This window comes from Trachypithecus francoisi, unplaced genomic scaffold (genome assembly GCF_009764315.1).
Source record: "Trachypithecus francoisi isolate TF-2019V2 unplaced genomic scaffold, Tfra_2.0 Lachesis_group5, whole genome shotgun sequence".
Lineage (NCBI taxonomy): Eukaryota > Metazoa > Chordata > Mammalia > Primates > Cercopithecidae > Trachypithecus > Trachypithecus francoisi.
Window position 1 is genome coordinate 1,011,803 of NW_022681470.1, and position 19,575 is coordinate 1,031,377.

The 19,575-nt window shown below is 44.8% G+C and overlaps 2 protein-coding genes across 4 annotated transcripts in view; one reads left to right on the forward strand and one right to left on the reverse strand.

Moving 5' to 3' along the window:
- The first annotated feature begins 1,715 nt into the window (after window positions 1–1,715).
- On the forward strand, window positions 1,716–2,999 carry LOC117074714 (olfactory receptor 2B11). The gene is made up of 2 exons (XM_033196442.1): window positions 1,716–1,838; window positions 1,956–2,999. The coding sequence occupies exon 2, from the start codon at window positions 1,976–1,978 to the stop codon at window positions 2,930–2,932; it is 957 nt and encodes a 318-aa protein (XP_033052333.1). The 5' UTR covers window positions 1,716–1,838; window positions 1,956–1,975; the 3' UTR covers window positions 2,933–2,999.
- A 1,901-nt stretch (window positions 3,000–4,900) lies between these two features.
- The window catches only part of NLRP3 (NLR family pyrin domain containing 3), a 32,618-nt gene continuing 17,943 nt past the window's right edge, over window positions 4,901–19,575 (reverse strand). Inside the window, exons 7-10 of one of the 3 annotated variants that reach the window (XM_033196440.1) lie at window positions 18,200–18,370; window positions 9,722–9,892; window positions 9,034–9,204; window positions 4,901–5,617 (exon numbers count right to left, since the gene is read on the reverse strand). In XM_033196440.1, the coding sequence (XP_033052331.1) occupies window positions 5,518–5,617; window positions 9,034–9,204; window positions 9,722–9,892; window positions 18,200–18,370 (613 nt within the window). In that variant the 3' untranslated portion in view covers window positions 4,901–5,517. The remainder of the gene's footprint in view (window positions 5,618–9,033; window positions 9,205–9,721; window positions 9,893–18,199; window positions 18,371–19,575) is intronic. The other 2 variants (XM_033196441.1, XM_033196439.1) reach the window with 2 other exon arrangements.

Here is a 19,575-nt window from a genome sequence, read left to right on the forward strand (position 1 = left end):
AAGTCCTGGAGAGAATAGTAGTTAAGAGCAGGAGTTTGGCTTTCAGTCCTGGCTTTACCATTTTCTGCCGTGTAACTAAGGTAGACCAGCTATCCTCCCAAGTCACTCAGTGAATTAGGGGTGAAAACATGGACTTTGCTGAGATATTAAAGCAACATCAAGTTATTATTACAGTACCTGGCTCGTCGTGAGTGGTAAATCACTTGTCTTTATTAGAAATTGCCGCCTACATTGACCCCTCTATCTTTCTTGCTTCCTTCATTCTCTCATTTCTTTCTTCACTATCCCTACAACTTCTCCCTTTTCTCCCAGATTAGGCTCTGAAAAGAAACTCTGGAATCAGAAGTCTCAGAAGGAGAAATGTCATAATTCCTTTACTTCTTAATAATTAGGCTTGAATATGTGCTAGCTTGACTTTGCTCGGCCACAGCTCACTGTTTTGGCTGGCATCTTGAGCTCATTGGAGATAAGATCACATTCTGTGAAGTTTGTGTCATAAGTATTGTTGATAGAATCTGGGAGGAAGTACAATAATTGAGTGTTTCATAAGAATATTGGGAACTTTCTAACAAACCTTGTGTAGTTTTGAAACTAGAGAAGCAGGAGGGAAATTTTGAACTTATTCCTCCACTGAAACCCTGGAGTTTGAGTTGTTTTCCAGTAACAGTAGAGTTCTTCAAAATATCAACTGGGGCAGTGGGGAACACCTGTTGCAACATCTAAGCTGAGCAGATCCCTGTTAGTTTTACAGTCTATGCATAAGGTACCACATCACGAATAAAAATCCTTCATAAATTGTCTGCTTGCAGAATTTATTATTAATAAATTATTAATTATTGTTTATTAATAATATTTTTCAATCCTATCATGGAGCATATCATCCCCATCAGGAACTGGAAGGTGTGCAATGCTGGAGCAAGTGTAGGAGGTGAGAAGCCAAGGGTGCAGTCGAAAGGAGCCATGAATCAGCAGGTGGCAACCCGGTTGCTTCCTAACAGCAATGGTTTCAGAAATCAAATTGGCTGTTTTCTATCACTGAGCGGTGACAGCTGCTTGGCAAAGAAATGGTGCAGGAAATTGGAACGTCACTCAAGCCATCAGATAAAACCTAGCCGTAGAGGGCAGTCTGACCTTTCAGTAGACAGTTCCAGGGACTACGTTTCTCACGCCAATCAAGAGCTTTCTCCCTGTGCTCAAAATTCCATGCTCTGGGGTCTCATTAGCTACCATAACCTATTCAGGGGCTGAAGTAACATGTGACTTGGCTCTTCCACTCCAGAGACTCACAGGACCTAGAACTGTGCTGCTTTTACCACCAGTGCAAGTGACAGGGCTGCCTGTGCGTGAGAGGTCTTGAAAGCAGAGATTAGCATGAATCGGGGAGCCGGATGCAAGCGTGAGCAGGTGATGGGGGGTGGTTCTATCAATACAGCCCCCAGCTGCTCACAAAGCCCTTCTGCTTGCTTTATGTCACGGCCCACCTCCCTCCTACCACTACCTCCCAAAATGGGAAAGCCTAAAACAGTGGACAATTCCCTGTCGATGTGGAGGCAGACAGAAATTGAACATTCTGACGGTGATGGGAGCTGTGGCAGCCTTCACTCTACCTGGAACACAACTGTCATTCATGAGGTATTCTTCTCACATACTTAATGTCTCTATCGTCCCCAAGTCTTGGCAATTTAAGCAGGTATTTCTCCCCATTTCACAGATGCAGAAGTTCAGGGAGATTAAATGGCTTTAGTTGAGGCCACTGAGTAGGAAGGAAAGCAAAGACACAGAGGCTGCTGCTGGGGCTCTTTGTTCTGAACCCTCCACATCCCAGCGTCTCCACAGAGGTAAGGAGAATCAAACAGGCCATCACCTGGGGAAGGAAGAGTGGATGCAAGAGGGAGGAAAGCGATCAGTTCCTCTTCTCAGGTATTATTCATTCCGATTTTCTCAATTTGTCACAGGTGCCAGAAAATGCCACAACATGAAAAGTGACAACCAGAGCTTCTCAGGGGACTCCCCTAAAGCCTTCATCCTTCTGGGTGTGTCTGACAGGCCATGGCTGGAACTCCCTCTCTTTGTGGTCCTCCTGCTGTCCTACGTGCTGGCCATGTTGGGGAACGTCGCCATCATCCTGGCATCCCGGCTGGATCCTCAACTCCACGGCCCCATGTACACCTTCCTCAGCCACCTGTCCTTCCTGGACCTCTGCTACACCACCACTACGGTCCCTCAGATGCTGGTCAACATGGGCAGTTCCCAGAAGACCATCAGCTACGGAGGCTGCACTGTGCAGTATGCAGTCTTCCACTGGCTGGGATGCACGGAGTGCATCCTCCTGGCCGCCATGGCCTTGGACCGCTACGTGGCCATCTGCGACCCCCTGCACTACGCCGTTCTCATGCACCGTGCTCTCTGTCAGCAGCTCGTGGCTCTGGCCTGGCTCAGTGGCTTCGGCAACTCCTTTGTGCAGGTGGTCCTGACTGTGCAATTGCCGTTCTGCGGGCAGCAGGTGCTAAACAACTTTTTCTGTGAGGTCCCGGCCATGATCAAGCTGTCGTGTGCCGACACAGCTGTGAATGATGCCACGCTGGCTGTGCTGGTGGCCTTCTTCGTGTTGGTGCCCCTGGCTCTCATCCTTCTCTCCTACGGCTTTATTGCCCGCACAGTGCTCAGGATCCAATCCTCCAAGGGACGACACAAGGCCTTTGGTACGTGTTCCTCCCACCTGATGGTCGTCTCCCTCTTCTACCTACCTGCCATTTACATGTATCTTCAGCCCCCTTCCAGCTACTCCCAAGAGCAGGGCAAATTTATTTCTCTCTTCTATTCCATAATCACCCCCACTCTCAATCCCTTCATCTACACCCTGAGAAATAAAGATGTGAAGGAGGCTCTGAGAAGACTCCTGGCCAGGATCTGGAGGCTCTGTGGACGATGAGGACGTGAGATGTAGCGTCTCCATCAATTAAAGAACACTGCACAAGTCTAATGTGAACTCACAGCATCTTTCACTTAAGGAGTTAATACCCAGAGAGCTCAACAACCCTATCTTCAAACATCTCACTTCCTGTCATAATGCCCCAAATCCCATAGCAACAAAGTTCATTTTAAAAGTGTAATTCTAAGAGGCCATATGTTTTTAAGCATTGTTTAAATAGACTTCAATAAGTATGTGTGGAATTATTTAACTTCCAATTTCCTGATTCTTTTCTCTTTTCCTCTTCCTGTATTTCTTTTATTCTCTCCCCACTTGTCTCTTTTCTATTACTCCTAAGTATACACAAGAGGAAGCTGAAATACAATCTTATTTTACTTATAATGAATATGTGTTTTTCTCCAGATACGTAAATCTCCACAAATTTTACATGAGTTTTTCAAACAATTCCAGGAATTAAGTAGATTGCTATCTCTTTCCTGTGATTTTGGATTTTTTTTTCTCTGTAGTTCACATTTTCTTCTATAGAAAGTTTTTCCATGAAATGTAAACTAGTACAAAAACTAGTACAACCACTATGGAAAACAGTGTGAAGATTCCTTAAAGAACTAAAAGTAGATCTACCATTTGATCCAGCAATGCCACTACTGGGTATCTACCCAGAGGAAAATAAGTCATTAAATGAAAAAGTTACTTGCTCATGCGTGTTTATAGCAGCACAATTTGCAATTGGAAAAATACGGAACTAGCCCAAATGCCCATCAGTCAACTAGTGAATAAAGAAAATGTGAGACAGGCCGGGCGCGGTGGCTCATGCCTATAATCCCAGCACTTTGGGAGGCCAAGGCGGGTGAATCATGAGGTCAGGAGTTCAAGACCAGCCTGGCCAAGATGGTGACACCCCGTCTCTACTAAAAATACAAAAATTAGCTGGGCATGGTGGCACACGCCTGTAATCCCAGCTACTCAGGAGGCTGAGGCAGAGAATTACTTGAACCCGAAAGGCGGAGGTTGCAGTGAGCTGAGGTCACGCCACTGCACTCCAGACTGGGCAACACAGTGAGACTCCATCTCAAAAAAAAAAAAAAAAGAAAAAGAAAATGTGAGATATATACCATGGAAAAACACTATTCAGTCATAAAAAGGAATGAAATAATGGCATTCTCAGCAACCTGGCCAGTTTTAAAGTCCTAATGCCCAAAAGTTATCTTTCTCTCTTTCAAGCTCAGCTATGTGTTTCTGATTACATTATTTATACAGGTATCAAAGTGTTTGTAGCAGGAAGGCAGTTGGTAATAGTTCACCAAGATGCAGAAACCCAATCTCCAGTTGGTGCTGCTCAGAAATGCTAACAAGACAGAGTTTGCAATAGAATGTGAATCTCACACTGTTTCTCTTATAAAAACAGTCTTAAGGGTTTTTTTAAATGTCAGCTCATCTAAAAGGCATGTTTAATAATGTGATTGCTTTACATTCTTATACAAACTCCTATATTGATAGTTCATAGACCACACTTTGAGTAGCAAAGTGTGGCTACTTTGATGGCTAATTGTATAGAGGAAGTAGTATTTCATCCTGAGCAATTCCATGCGGTTTAAGAGTTGTCCATGTGTTGAGAAGCAATTAGTAAATATTTCCTTAAAACTTAATGTTCTGTGAAGTATGATAGATGAACTGTTCCTCGGATAGGATAAATCCAAAATAAGCTGTTACCAACTGAAAGCAAGATGCATCTTCTACATAATACTTCTAGTTAGGAGTGCAGGCTCTGATACCCTCAAACCTTTCACTCCACGATTTTCATTCTATCCTAGCAAAGATGAAATTCCACTCATTACAGTTAGAGTGAGGTAATTTTTTAAAAATTATCTACAACAGAACCATTTGCCAAAGTGACTTTTAAAATGCACCAAGCAATTTAATTTACCTTTAGTGCTTTAGAGAAATAATTTTAAAAATGTCTGGGTACTCTTTTTTAAAATTAAGAAAAGGAAACAATTTAATTAAATACATACAAAAAAAAGTTTTACATATTCCTGAATTTTCAACTAACTACAAAAAGCATGAATTATTATTAGAAAACAATAGTATTACAAAAATTTTAAATAAATAAATAGCTGCCATAAAACTTTAACATAATATATAGTCAACTAGTTCTGTGTTATGGTCAGTTAATAGAAAGATAGCAGAAATGATGACATGAGCAAAAGTAAACAGAACAAAGAAGAAAAAAATGATTGGAAAAAGAAAGTTAGACAGTGAGAAGAGAAAAATAAAGACAAAGAAAGTGCTTTATTGAACGAGCTAATTACATGAGGTCACCAAGAGGAGCATCCTCTAACTAAGGCGCTGTGATGAGAACAACATCCGATGCTGTCATTGCCCTGGTGTCTTCCTCACCCGGGTGCAAAGGAGATGCCCCAGCTCTCCACACGAAGGCATGGTGGGCAAGCTCTCTGCTCCGACACTCCACCGGAACGACCACAGCGCTGCGCTCTTGGCCTGGCTGGATCACAGCTCACTTCACCTGAGGACCCGCAGCCGGAGGGCCCCGAGAACGCTGGCGTCTGGCAGCCCTGCTTCCACCCCTACCACGAAGGCTCAAAGATGACGGTCAGCTCCGGCTTTTCTTCTTGAAGCGTTTCTAACGCCCTTTTTGTGTCATAATTGAAATACATTTCAGACAACCTGTAAAAGCAAATAGAAAGCCTGGGTTGCCCACTTCAGATAACTCTCTCAGAGTCGTTAACCTTAGAAGTCTCATCTCTCCATTTCCCTAAACTCCACACACTTCTAAAATGTTAATAAAAAAAAAAAAAAAAAAAAACCGGGGGACCACAACTCCCAGAGGGCTCCGCGTCCCCGCCGCCGTCGCCGCCGCCGAGACCAAGATGGCCGCCAGACTCCGCGCCTTCTTCAAGAATGCCCGGGCCGAGGAGCCAGTGCTCGTCGTGTCCTTCGTCATCGGGAGCCTGGCTGTAATTCTGCCCCCGTTCAGCCCCTACACCAAGAACTCCATCACCATCAACAAGGCCACGCCCTACAACTACCCAGTGCCCGTCCGCGATGATGGGAACAGCCTGACGTGCCCAGCCACCCCCAGACCCCCAGGGCCCCAGCCTGGAGTGGCTGAAGAAACTGTGAGCACCCCCAATGACAGAGGAGGCCCCTCCCACAGCTCCCAATAAAAATGTGGGGGGAAAAAAAAAGCTCTAAGTGCCCAATGTGCTTCCTGTTATATTTTTAACTATCTAGTTGGGAACTTTTTAAGCATACATAAAAGTATAGAAAATAGTATAATGAACCCCCTGTGTCCATTACCCAAGTTCGATTATTAAACAGGTCATGTCAACTTGTTTCTTCTATTGCCCAGCCACTCCTCCCACCCATGGATTATTTTAAATATTGCATTTAATGCATCTGTCAATAATTCACTTTGTGCCACTAAAATATAATTACAATATCACTATCACATCCAAACTGTTTAACAATAATTTCTTAGTATCACTGTATGTCCAGTCAGCATTTACACTTCCTTAACTGTCTTGTAAATTTTTTTACCTTATGTTCATTTAGTCATGAACCCAACCAATTCTACACATTGCATTTGCCCAGGATGCCTCTCACATTTTCTTTAAGTTGTTCCTCCTCTTTAATAAAGTTTCCCTTGCAACTTAACTAATAAATCCGCCCATTTATCCTGCACCATTTCTAACCATCTCAGTTTGGTGGTGTTATATACTGAATGCTTGTCTTCCTTAAAAATTCCCATGATGAAGCCCAAACCCCTAATGTGATGGTACTTAAAGGTGAGGCCCTTGGGAGGTAGGTAGAGTTAGATGAAGTGGTGAGGGTGGGGCCCTCAGGACGGGGTGAGTGCCCTTACAGGAGAGATACCAGAGAGTTTGTTCTTTCTCCCCTGTCTTCTCTCTCTTGCCTCCCCTCACTCCATGCAATCACACAGCAAGAAGGTAGCCATCTGCAAATCAGGAAGAGGACTCTCGCCAGCAACCAAATTCATCAGAGACTTGATTTTGGACTTTCCAGCCTCCAGTATTGTGAGAAAATAAATCTCCATGTTTGAGTCACACAGTCTAGAACAGCTTGTTATCACAGCCTGAGAAAACAGGTTGATTGCATTCATGCATTCTTCTATCTATTTTGAGCCTGTCCCTCAGCCTGGGTCCTGAATGTCCCTCAGGGCTAGGTCAGTGACTCTACATGTAGCAGTGTCCCCAGCTTTGACCTGACCAATCCTTCTTTTCTTCCCCCATCTCTCTTAGCTCTGGGAATGTTGGCTTGTCCTGCAGCAAATGTGCTCAATTACGTCGGCACAAGGATGCAAGGCTGATTCAAACTTGTATTTATTCAAACCTGCATTCCAACAGGTTCTCAGCCTTGAGATCATTAATATGGACAGAAGTCCCTGGACTAAAGGAATTTATATTTTGGGAGCAGAGATAGATAATAAATAAACAAGAAAACAACGTAGTACATAAGATGTGCTTCACTGCAGAGGAGAATGAGAAGAGAAGAAAAAAGCGCTTGCTTCTATTTTCAGTAGAATAGTCAAAGACAGCCTCGCAGAGAGGAAGACCTTTAAGAGAGAATTTAAGAATGTACAGAGAATAATGCATGTGGATACTGAAGGGGCGAGAGTTCTAGGCAGGAAGAAAAGCAAGTGCAAAAATCCAGAGATGACAGTGTTCTTGCAAAACAGCAAGGAGACCACTGTACTGGGGTAGAATAAGCAAGGGTTGGAAGAAGCGGAATCTTTGGAAGCAGGAGAGGCTGGATTATGTGGGGCATGGAATCTACCATGAGTTTGTTGCTCTGATTATGAAAGTGATAAGAAGTCACCAGACGATGTTGGCAAGAGTGATATGATCTGAGTTACATTTTAGCTGAATCCCTTGTCTGCTAAAATCAGAATAACAGATGCAGGGTGGCCTGTCAGAATGCCACCATGACAATCCAGACACCAGGTGATGGTGGCTTGAGCCAGGGAAGAAGCCATGAAGCTGGCCAGAAGTGGTCAGGGAGTGGCCAAGCTGGGAAGGCAGAGCTCACAGGATGTGCTGACACACTGGACGTGGTTATAAGAAAAAAGAGACAGTGACGACAGAACCAGAAATGTTTTGGCCTGAGCAACTTGGAGGAAGTGACCATTGACTGAGATGGGGAAGAATCAGGTTTCAGGTAGAAGAGAATAGCATGGGTGTGGATCTGGATGTGACGTTTGACAGGTTTATTAAACCTCCAAGAAGAAAGATCAGACAAGCATGCAGACACAGAATTTACGGATGTATAATCCGGAGGCCACAGCACATATATCATGAATCCAGAAGACCAGGTAATTTAAATGAGGGAGAAAGTGTAGGGAAGAAAAATTAGCCCAGCGACTGAGCTCTGAGGATTCAACACATAGGGGTCAGGATGATGAAGAAAAGGTCAGAAAGGAGACTGAGTAGAAAGAGCTGATGAAATAGGAGAAAACCCAGGAGAATATGTTGGCCTTAAAGCCAAGCAGTGAAAACGTCTTCAGGGAAAAGTGCGATCATCAAGGCTGACAGAACCGTGGGACTCGCCAAGAAGCTCTTACTAGAGAGGAGACGACTACCTCAGTGGTATCACAGAGGTGGGTTGGCAATGTCCCGACACACTGTTGAATTTCGTGTAATTTCCAATCTTGCTGTTCCTGGAGCACTCTTTTCCCATTTAGAAATCCTCAGAAACAAAACAACAAGATCTCCACTATGTAAAGACCCTTCCAATTCGGAGGAGCCATAGACGAGTCTTACAAAGTACGGTTCCTTGTGTAGAACAGAATCCTCCTTGGCCATGATCGCATTCGGACTTGTGTTTCTTTAGGGAATATGGATGAAATCCAGCTTAACCTTGGTTGTTCTAATGGTCTCAGTGAAGTGGAATGTGTAGTTTAAGCCCCATATTCTCTATTTTTAAAAATCCACACAACTGACCCAGGCCCAACCTAATCCTGAGTGACTGCAAATGAAGCCAGAGTCATCCTGGATTTTGATAACAGTCAACATTTCCTGAGAACTCAGAGTCCCGCCACAGGCATCTCTGCAGAGCACACTCACCCCAGGTTCTGCAGGAGGCAGCTCTGCTGTTTCAGCACTTCACAGAACATCATGACCCCCAGGTCGCCCAGGTCATTGTTGCCTAGGCTCAGCTTTCGCAGGCTCTGGCTGGAGGTCAGAAGTGTGGAAAGATCCCAGCAGCAGTGTGACGTGAGACTGCAGTTGTCTAATCTGCAAAAAGGGGGTGATTTAAAGAAAACGTCCCCTTAACCATCCCCCCGGCTCCCCAAGATCTTAGCATCTTAGTCTGTCTTCTTTCAGGTACAAAAAAAAAAAGAGAGCACAGGACTAACTAGCTTGAAGCAGCCTTGTATGCCAGTAATTATTCTTCTCTCTCCTTTTCAGATAGGAGCATCTCTTTCAAATCCACTGCACTGCACAGATCAAATTAGTAACAGTGGTTTGTTCACTGATTTACCAAATGCCCTTCCCTACATTTCCATTAAATATAAGTGTCATACTGCGCCCTTGTTTTGTGGTACAGAAAACTGTGATGGAAAGGACTCAAGTTCCTACCTTTATATCATCTAGAAGGACTCCTCCCAGTCCCATGATCCTGTAACAAGGCAAACTCTAAGAAGACACCTCACTTCTAAGATACAGATTATCTTGTGGCCACTCTGCCTAAACTTCCCTCCACCCTTGGCCACCATGTGTTCTCATCGCCGTAATAAGCGGAAGGACTTACTCCAACACCTGAAGCTTGCAGTCGGGGTGCAAGAGTCCCTCACAGAGTAGCTTGATCCCCTTGTCTCCGAGAGTGTTGCCTCGCAGGTAAAGGTGCGTGAGATTCTGATTAGTGCTGAGTACCGAGGACAAAGCTGAACAACAGACTGACGTAAGGCCAGAATTCACCAACCTGTAGAAGTACAGGGAGAAGAGTCCTCAGTGCCCAGCTCTTCCCCAACACTGTGCAGCTGCTTCGACCCAGTGCCCTGTCCTCTCTCAGCAGCTGCAGCCTTTAGCTCAGAGAGCAGAAAGCAGCATCTCGGATATGATCTGGAGAGAGCATGGCCTGCTGTCTGTGGCTGCCACAGGAGACACAAATGATGCCTCAGCAGACGTTTTGCGGGATCACTCCGACAGAAAGAGAGCCAAGGCAAACTGAGCCGGTTACACCATACTCCTCCTGCTTCTCACACAGCTTTCCTCCAGCCAGGACTGCTCCTCAGCACCACTCCTTCCAGAAACACATCCCAGTGGTTATCCTTGACTAATAGTGGCCGTAACACTGCAGACACCTGTTTTTTTTGTTTTGTTTTTGTTTTGCTTTTGTTTTGTTTTGAAGACAGACAGGAAAAAAAAATCCTCCTCATGGGAAGTCGGTGCGGATTTAAACATCAAAGACAACAGGTGAACGTCCATTGTGACCTAAGCCGTAGCTAGGGCTGGGACAGGAACACTGTGGGGCCCTTAGCAACTGCCACCTCCCACCTTCCTGCTCCCCCAAATGCCCCTTTCACCAGCCCTCAACCACATTGGAGAAGTGGGAGGATCATTTGAGTTCAGGAAGTCGAGGCTGCAGTGAGCCATGATTGGGCTGCCACACTCTAGCCTGGGCGACAGAGTGAGACCCTGCCTAAATAAATAAATAAGGCCAGGTGCAGTGGCTTATGCCTGTAATCCCAGCACTTTGGGAGGCCCAGCACTTTGGGAGGGTGGATCACGAGGTCAGGAGTTCCAAGACCAGCCTGGCCAACATGGTGAAACCCCGTCTCTACTAAAAATATAAAAATTAGTCAGGGTGGTGGGCACCTGTAATCCCAGCTACTCGGGGAGGCTGAGGCAGGAGAATTGCTTGAACCCGGGAGGCAGAGGTTGCAGTGAGCCGAGATTGCCAATGCACTTCAGCCTGGGTGACAGAGTGAGACTCTGTCTCAAAAACAAATAAATAAAAGAAAAAGGCTCTTGCTCTGTCACCCAGGCCGAGTGCACAACTCACTGCAGTCTTAAACTCCTGGGCTCAGACAATGCACCCACCTTGGCCTCCCAAAGTGCTGGGATTACAGGCGTGAACCACTGTGCCTGACCCAGAGACCAGTCTTATTTGATTATTATATCAACCCGGCAAGGAAGGAGTGCAGCTAAAACTATTACACACATTTTACAGATTAGAAATCTAAGGCTTATAAAGATTACATGTTTCTCTCAAGGCCACAGAGCAGGTGTGTGGTAAGGAGGGATCCAGATCTGGACTTTCCACGTTTTAGTCTCATCGTCTCCCCACTGCCCTTTCTGTCCACCTCTCTCTTCCTTCTGCACAGCAAAGGGCCTCTTAGAGCATAAAACCCCAGAAATGCATTAATCTCAATGGAATTAAGAGTTTTGATGTACTATTCTTGAGTCAAATTAAGCCCATTCTATCACCCAGGAAGGGCATAAGAGCTCTAAAATCACTATTGGTGTAATTCCTAGGAGCACAGATGCTCAGAGGGTAGTCTAGTACACAGAAAGCCTCATACTCCAGCCCTTCCACAAAGCCAGGAGTAGCCTCCTTCCTGCCAGAGTCCTTGGTAATGGCATGTTTTTTAAGCTCTTTGGTGTCTAAGAGGCAGGAAAAATAGAAATACAGAAAAAGTTTATTCAGACAGCAAAGTGTGAGCAGATGACCAGCAGGAAAAAGCGATTATCCACCCACTGGTTTCTAGCTTCCCAATTAAGGAAGAATCAAATTGAAAAGACATAGTAAGCAAGACTAATGGGGAAATGAAACCCAAGAGAGACAGACAAAAACAAAGCAAGTTTGGAGTGGCTTCTACTAAGCTCTCACCCCAGGTAAGAATTCTATCAGAGGGTTGTTGTTAATGACCATGCAGAAGGGATGTGTAGGATTCCTGGCAAAGGCCAGGGACATTCCAGCAGAATGGGGATGGTCTTCAAAGAGGAAAAGAGAAAATATTTTTGAAGTTATGTAGTTAAAGTTATGCAGGCTTTACCGCTATTTCCAAAAAGGAGTAGAATGGATTATTCAACAGATGTCTGGGGAGCACTACACAGTAGTAGTAGTAATAGAAGTGGCAACAGACAGTGTAGTTTTGTTAAGAACATGTCATACCCAAATTGTGAAAATGCTGGTAACTATTAAGCAATGGTTACACTGAACACATAATAAAATGTTTAAAGAATCAAACAACCATGTCCCACCAACCAATCCTTGGATTAGAGGAATGTGATTGACATAACATCTTGATTTGAACCAATCCACCTAACTGAACTCTACATTTACCAAGCTAGATATCTTGCCGTGTACTGTATTAAGTTAATTTGTTGGGGATTTTTATTTATTAACTACCTGCCTATGTCACAAAAATGTCTCATAATGAAAACTGAATCCCAGTGCTTTGGGAGGCCAAGGTGGGAGGACCACTTGAGGCCAGGAGTTTGAGACAAGCCTGGGCAACATAGCTCTACAAAAAAATTTTTAAACATTTTAAACATTACCCAGGCATGGTGGTACACACCTGTAGTCCGAGCGACTCAGAAGGCTGAGGCAGGAAGATTGCTTGAGCCCAGGAGTTCAAGGCTACAGTGAGCTATGATCCTACCACTGCACTCCAGCCTGAGCCACAAAGAAAAAACCCCGTCTTAAAAAAAGAAGGGAAAGAAAGAAAGAAAGAGAGAGAGAGAAAGAAAGGGAGAGGGGAAGAGAGAGAGAAAGAAAGGGAGAGGGAGAGAGAGAGAGAGAGGAAGGAAGGAAAGCAGGAAACTGAGGAAGAAGATTGAACATTTTTTGAGTATTTATTGTGTGCTTGAATGGATGATGACTTCAAATAGGGTTATCTCATTGAATGATCACAACCTCAAGATGGGAATGTTATTTTTATCCCTACTTTTACATGGACAAAATGAGGATCACAGCAATTAAAAAATAAGTAGGAGCTTCTTACATGGATGGTAGAAAGTGGGAAGTGGGGGTAACCCTCCAGGCAAAAGGAAAAGAGTATGCAAGGATAAGGAAGATTAAAAGAACCACCAAGATGTTTCAAAACTAATTCATAGCTGGGCACGGTGATGTCCACCTATAGTCCCAGCTACTTGGGCATCTGAGACGGGAGGATTGCTTGAACCCAGGAGTTCGGATGAGATTGGGGGCTCTGGGTGCTATGGCTGTAGACAAACCGAGGAGTTCAAATTCAGCCTGAGCAACATACCAAGTCCGCATCTCTAAAACAGCAAAACAAAACTTATTCAACATGACTCAAAATGGAGTGCGAGGTGTGGTAGGAGAGAGGGCAGTATCAGGGACAGCCTTGTGTGCCAAGCTAAGATGTCACTCTGACTACAGAGAACTTTTGAAAGTTTTTGAACAAACGGTCAATATTTTCAAATTTGCATTTTAAAAAGTTCCCTCTGGTGTAACGATGAGCGGTAGAGGGAACTGAAAGCAGAGCTTTAGGACCATCCTCCGTTTACTCACTTGGCAGCCTCCTGGAAAGCCCCACCATTCAACGAGGCAGGAGGAAGAGGGCAGGCGCAGGTCAGAGAACAGGGGTGGGAGGTGGGGTATGATAATTAAACCAATGTTGCAAAGGCTCAGCATGTGTGATCTTGAGCAATACTGAGACAGGCAGCACACAATATGCAGCCAGACATGAGGACCTAAAGTTCAAGAAAAAACAAAATGTGGGGGCCGGGCGCGGTGGCTCAAGCCTGTCATCCCAGCACTTTGGGAGGCCGAGACGGGCGGATCACGAGGTCAGGAGATCGAGACCATCCTGGCTAACACGGTGAAACCCCGTCTCTACTAAAAATACAAAAAACTAGCCGGGCGACGAGGCGGGCGCCTGTAGTCCCAGCTACTCGGGAGGCTGAGGCAGGAGAATGGCGTGAACCCGGGAGGCGGAGCTTGCAGTGAGCTGAGATCCGGCCACTGCACTCCAGCCTGGGTGGCAGAGCAAGACTCTGTCTCAAAAAAAAAAAAAGAAAAAACAAAATGTGGCTATACCTAACACACAGCCACATGTATGGCTACACCTAACACATAAAGTACATAAAAGTTTTGACTGATTAATGCCACTTATAGATATCTATCTCAAAATCAAATGCATAAACTATATATAACATTTATACACATGCATAAAACTATATATAAAAATGTGCTTTTTGCAGAGTTGTTTGTAATAGTGGAAAAGAACAGTTATCCAAAAATGCATTATTTGACTAAATAAATTATGGTAAAGGACACTATGGGATATTATGCCCCAATCAATAGATCTACACAAATCAGTGTGGAAATTTATCCATGATAAATGAAAAAAGAATATCACAGAAAAATATTTATATCATGGTTCTAGTTTCAATAGATATGGTGTTATGGATTGAATTGTTTCCTCCAAGACTTTATATGTGGAAGTCCTAGGCCCCAGTACTTCAGATTGTGACATTATTTGGATATACGGTTACTGAAAACATAATTAGTTAAGATGAGGTCGTTACTAATCTAACATGACTTGTGTTCTTTCACAGGGAAACATGGGACATGGAGAAAGATGCACAGAGACACAAGACGCCACGTAGACATAAAGGCAATGGTGTGGGAGAGGCATCGACAGGTCAAGGAATGTCAAAATGTGTCAGCAAGATGACATTCCACCAGACACCAAAGAGAAGCACGAACAGATTCCCCACAGCCCTCAGAAAGACCCAGCCTGCTGGTATCTTAATCTCACACTTCTGGCCTCCAGAACTGAGGGATAATAAATTTCTGTTGTTTAAGCTTCTCTGTTTGTGATACTTTATTACAGCAGCTCTAACAGACTAGGCATTTAAAATACTACGTAACAATGTATTACAAATGCAACATGAAAATCGCATAGGTCTTCATTCACATTACTGATATAAATACCATCCAGATCAGCATATACAGGAAATCCATTTGTCCATAATTAGCAACCAATATATGTTCACAAAGCTCTGATACTCCCTTGGATGGATGGATGGATGGATGGATGGATGGACGGATGGACGGATGGACGGACGGATGGATGGACGGATGGACGGACGGATGGATGGACGGATGGATGGACAGATGGATGGATTATATAACAATCTATTGTATTTTTAAAAGTCTGGATGGTTGCTCATCAGACTATTGTAAATGGCTCTCTCAGAAGACAGCTGAGAAGGAGTTTTCACTTTCCACTTTGTACTATGATATGTTTACACCAAGCATGTGTTACTTTTCTAATAAAAAGTTTGTGAATGACATCTGGGTTTAAGACCTATTGTTGTTGAAATTGAGAGGTATATGAGAATTCTCAGGGAGTGTAGAAACATTTAGTAACAAACGAACAAACAAAAGATAAACCAGGCAGGGTGTGTGGCTCACGCCTGTAATCCCAGCACTTCGGGATGCCAAGGCAGGCAGATCACCTGAGGTCAGGAGTTTGAGACCAGCCTAGCAAACATAGTGAAATCCCGTATCTACTAAAAACACAAAAAGTAGCCGGGCATGGCAGTGCACACCTGTAGTCCCAGCTACTCAGGAGGCTGAGGCAGGAGAATTGTTGGAACCTAGGAGGTGGAGGTTGCAGTGAGCCAAGATCGCGCCACTACATTTCAGCCCGGGTGACAGAGTAAGACTCCATTTCAAAAAAAATAAAACAACAAAACTAAACCAGTGGCAAAATCCCCAGACCACAGGAAGAGAAGCCAATGCAGGATCCAGGAAGGGGGAAGCTATAACAGCGGTAAGACAGAGCAGTGACCTAAACATTAGAGAGAAGAAGGCTTCCAAAGAGGAAGAGAGAAGTGAATTAAAGGCAGCAGATGTCAACTGAAGTAAGGACTGGGAAGGACCTGTACGACCTACAAGGACCCAGCCTGCTGATGCCTCAGTCTCAGACTCTGGCCTCCAGAACTGAGTGGAATAAACTCTTGTTGTTTAGGCTGCTCTGTTTGTGATACTTTATTACAGGAGCTCTATCAGGTTGGGTATTGACTACACAGAGTGTATTACAGATGCAACAGGCACATTTGTAGTTGGCTTGTTTGTCATTTGGAATCTGGAACCAGGATCACTGAGAGTCAGCTGAGCGCCTATGGCTGGGACCCTTCGATTCCATCTGCTTTACCTGGAGGGCTCTTCCGGCTCCTTCACAGCCCATCCCATACTTCACTTAGCACCTCTCCAATGTCACCTGCTCAGAGAGGCACTCGCCAAGCCTGAGCAGAGAAGCACCCCTCGCTGTCACTCTAGTTTTTCTTATAGCTCTTATATACACTGTTTACTGTTTAGCTTGTCTATTATCTGTTATCGTTTCCCTAAAATAATGGTTGTGAAAACAGGGTTGTGGTCTGTTTTACTCACGGCTACTGTCAGTGCCCACCACAGAGCCCCCAGAGGGCCTGCAAAATAAAAGGACCCAGTCATGTCTGTTGAACAAACCTAGAGAAGCAGAAGTCAAATTGCTAAGGAAGGGTAATACTCTAGGGCAGTTTGCTAAGGAAGGGTAACGCCCTAAGGCGAGGAAATGAAGGCACTGCAGGAAGACTTCACAGAAAGAGACATGGTCACATCTGAGGATGGGCTGATGGGACAGGCCCAAGGAAGGATCAGAGCTTTGTGACAGATATTGGTTGTTAATTAAGGATTAGTGGATTACTCCTTTGGGAAGACCTTTCCGGCTCTATTTTGTCTTGAATGCTGATCTGGCTGGTATATATATTAATAATGTGAATGAGTGAAGACCTATACAATTTGCTTGTTGTATTTGTAGATATCATTGACAGAATCAAGATTCGAAACTGCCTAGTCAATGGGTCAAAAGACGGGTAAGATGAGGTTTAACAAAGCTAAATTGGAGGTCCCTCCCTTAGGCTGAGAGCCAGATGAAGAAGCCCCGTAGAGAGCCCGTTAGCAGCATCTCCTAAGGCAATACACTGGGAATTAAGGCAGTGGCTGGGGGGATCACAGACGTTTGTCTACACTGAGTTCCACAACCTTCTCTCTGAGTGTCCTTGGACAAAGGTATGAGGCTCCCTGAGTTGCATTTTCTCCTCTTTAAATTGGAGACACAGATACCCAGCTTATAGCATCTTTCTGACGCCAACTGAGAAAATCCATGTAAGAACAGGAAAGAGCAGGTGATACAGGAAAGTGGTACAGGAAAAGTGCATGATTATTAGTGGGTATTCTCTACTACTGTTTACTGCAGAATTCCAACATGAACCAAAAGGCTTATGTAACTGCCAAAAAACTTAAGGAAATCAGAGGCTCCACCAGTGAAACCACAGTTCTCTGCAACAGGAGCTAAAACATCCACCACGTGTCATCAGGTCTGGGCACCACATTTCAGAGACAGACACTAACAAACCAGCCTGTGTACCTGGGAGAGCATGGCTACACAGGTGAAGGTGCTGAGCCATGACACTGTTGAGGATAAAGAGGCTTCAGGGTAAGAGCTCCCTCCTAGTGTAGAGGCTGCAGGGTAAGAGCTCCCTCCTAGTGTAGAGGCTGCAGGGTAAGAGCTCCCTCCTAGTGTAGAGGCTGCACGCACTGTGCGATAACTTGCATGCTTGCAAGCATGCACACGTAAAATGGGTGATTATTCACGTGAGTGCCTTGGAAGCAAGGTTTCCTCTCAATGGGCAACTGGGCTGCACCATCTCTAAGGTTTCTTCCAACACTAAGAAACTCTAATGCCATAATCATAAATTAGCATAATTATCTCCTTAGCAGTAGTATACATTTTTTTTTTTTTTTTTTTTTTTTTTGGAGGCAGAGTCTCGCTCTGTCGCCCGGACTGGAGTGCAGTGGCCAGATCTCAACTCACTGCAAGCTCCGCCTCCCGGGTTTACGCCATTCTCCTGCCTCAGCCTCCCGAGTAGCTGGGACTACAGGCGCCGGCCACCTCGCCCGGCTAGTTTTTGTATTTTTAGTAGAGACGGGGTTTCACCGTGTTAGCCGGGATGGTCTCGATCTCCTGACCTCGTGATCTGCCCGTCTCGGCCTCCCAAAGTGCTGGGATTACAGGCTTGAGCCACCGCGCCCGGCCAGCCGTAGTATACATTATATGCATCCAGTCCTTCCAACCATTGCTGATGTTTTTACCTCCTTACTCTACCTTCAACTCTGCCTGACCAGAGTAACCCCCAACCACATTCTCCACATAATTCACCTCTGAAAAGAAGTTACGTTTCTGCTGAGACACCCATGAAGACTTACCCTAGTTTCTGCAGGTTACATTGTGGATTCTTGGCTTTTTCACATAAAATTGCGACTCCTGTGTCTCCCAGGGCATTCTCCCCCACGTAGAGTCTGGTCAGGGAACGGTTGGTGCTCAATACTGACGCAAGATCCTGACAACACGCTGATGAGAGGCAGCAGCTGACCAGCCTTCCATAAAGATGGCAGAATGTCAGTCATGTCTCTCACCCACGCTCCACCACGAACAAGGAGGCACCCGTACCTGCCACTGCCTCTGCTCCAGTTTACACATGGAAAGGGAGTGGACACAAGCTCTACGTACACTTCTGATTTCCTCTTCCATCTGGCGGAATAACAAGTAAGCCTTCTCCAAGCTCGCACCAATACTACATCTTCCCAGCTCCCTACATTCAGCTTTATTGTGGTGAAATACGTGTAAAATGAAATTCACCATTTTAACCATTTTTAAGTACACGATTAATGGCCTTAAGCACAGTCACATTGTTGTGCAACTATCATCACCACTCCAGAACTCCTTTCATCTTGCAGAACTGAAACTCCATAACCACTAAACAATGTCCTCCCACTCCCCGCTCTCCCGTTGTCTGCAACCACCTTTCTTTCTGTCTCTATGAATCTGACTATTCTAGGCACCTCCTATAAGGACAATCACAGAGTATTTGCCCTTTGGATCCTAGCTTATCTTACTTAGCACCATGTCCCTGAGGCTCATCCATGTTGTAGTGTGTACTAGAATTCCTTTTAAAGCTGAATGTACATATGTAGCACTTTTCAACACCCTTTATCCGTTGAAGGACGTTTGGGTTATTTCCACCTTTTGGCTATTGCTAATAGTGTTGCTATGGACATGGGTGTACAAATAACATGTTTGAGTTCTGCCTTCTTTTTTTTTTTTTTTTTAACTCTTCCTCTGTCACCCAGGTGGGAATGCAGTGGCATGATCTTGACTCACTGCAACCTCCGCCTCCCAGGTTCAAACGATTCTCTTGCCTCCACCCCGAGTAACTGGGATTGCAGGCATGTGCCACCACACCTGGCTAATTTTTGTATTTTTAGTAGAGACAAGGTTTTACTATGATGGCCAGGCTAGCCTCAAACTCCTGACCTCAAGTGATCCACCTGCCTCGGCCTCCCAAAATGCTGGGATTACAGGTGTGAGCCACTGCGCCTGGCTGAGTTCCTGCTTTGAACTCTTTTGTGGATATACCCAGGAGTGGAAATGCTGGCTTCAATAGTAATTCTATATTTTTTTAGGAATTGCCGTGCTGTCTTCCACACTGGCTGCGTCATTTACTTTCCCACCAGCAATACACAATGGCTTCCATTTCTCCGTATCCACGCCAATACTTGTTGTTTTCTAGTTTTCTTGCTTT

What these genes read in the sequence shown, in the direction of transcription:
- LOC117074714 (XM_033196442.1), top strand. Translation starts at nt 1,976, where the DNA reads ATGAAAAGTGACAACCAGAGCTTCTCAGGGGACTCCCCTAAAGCCTTC.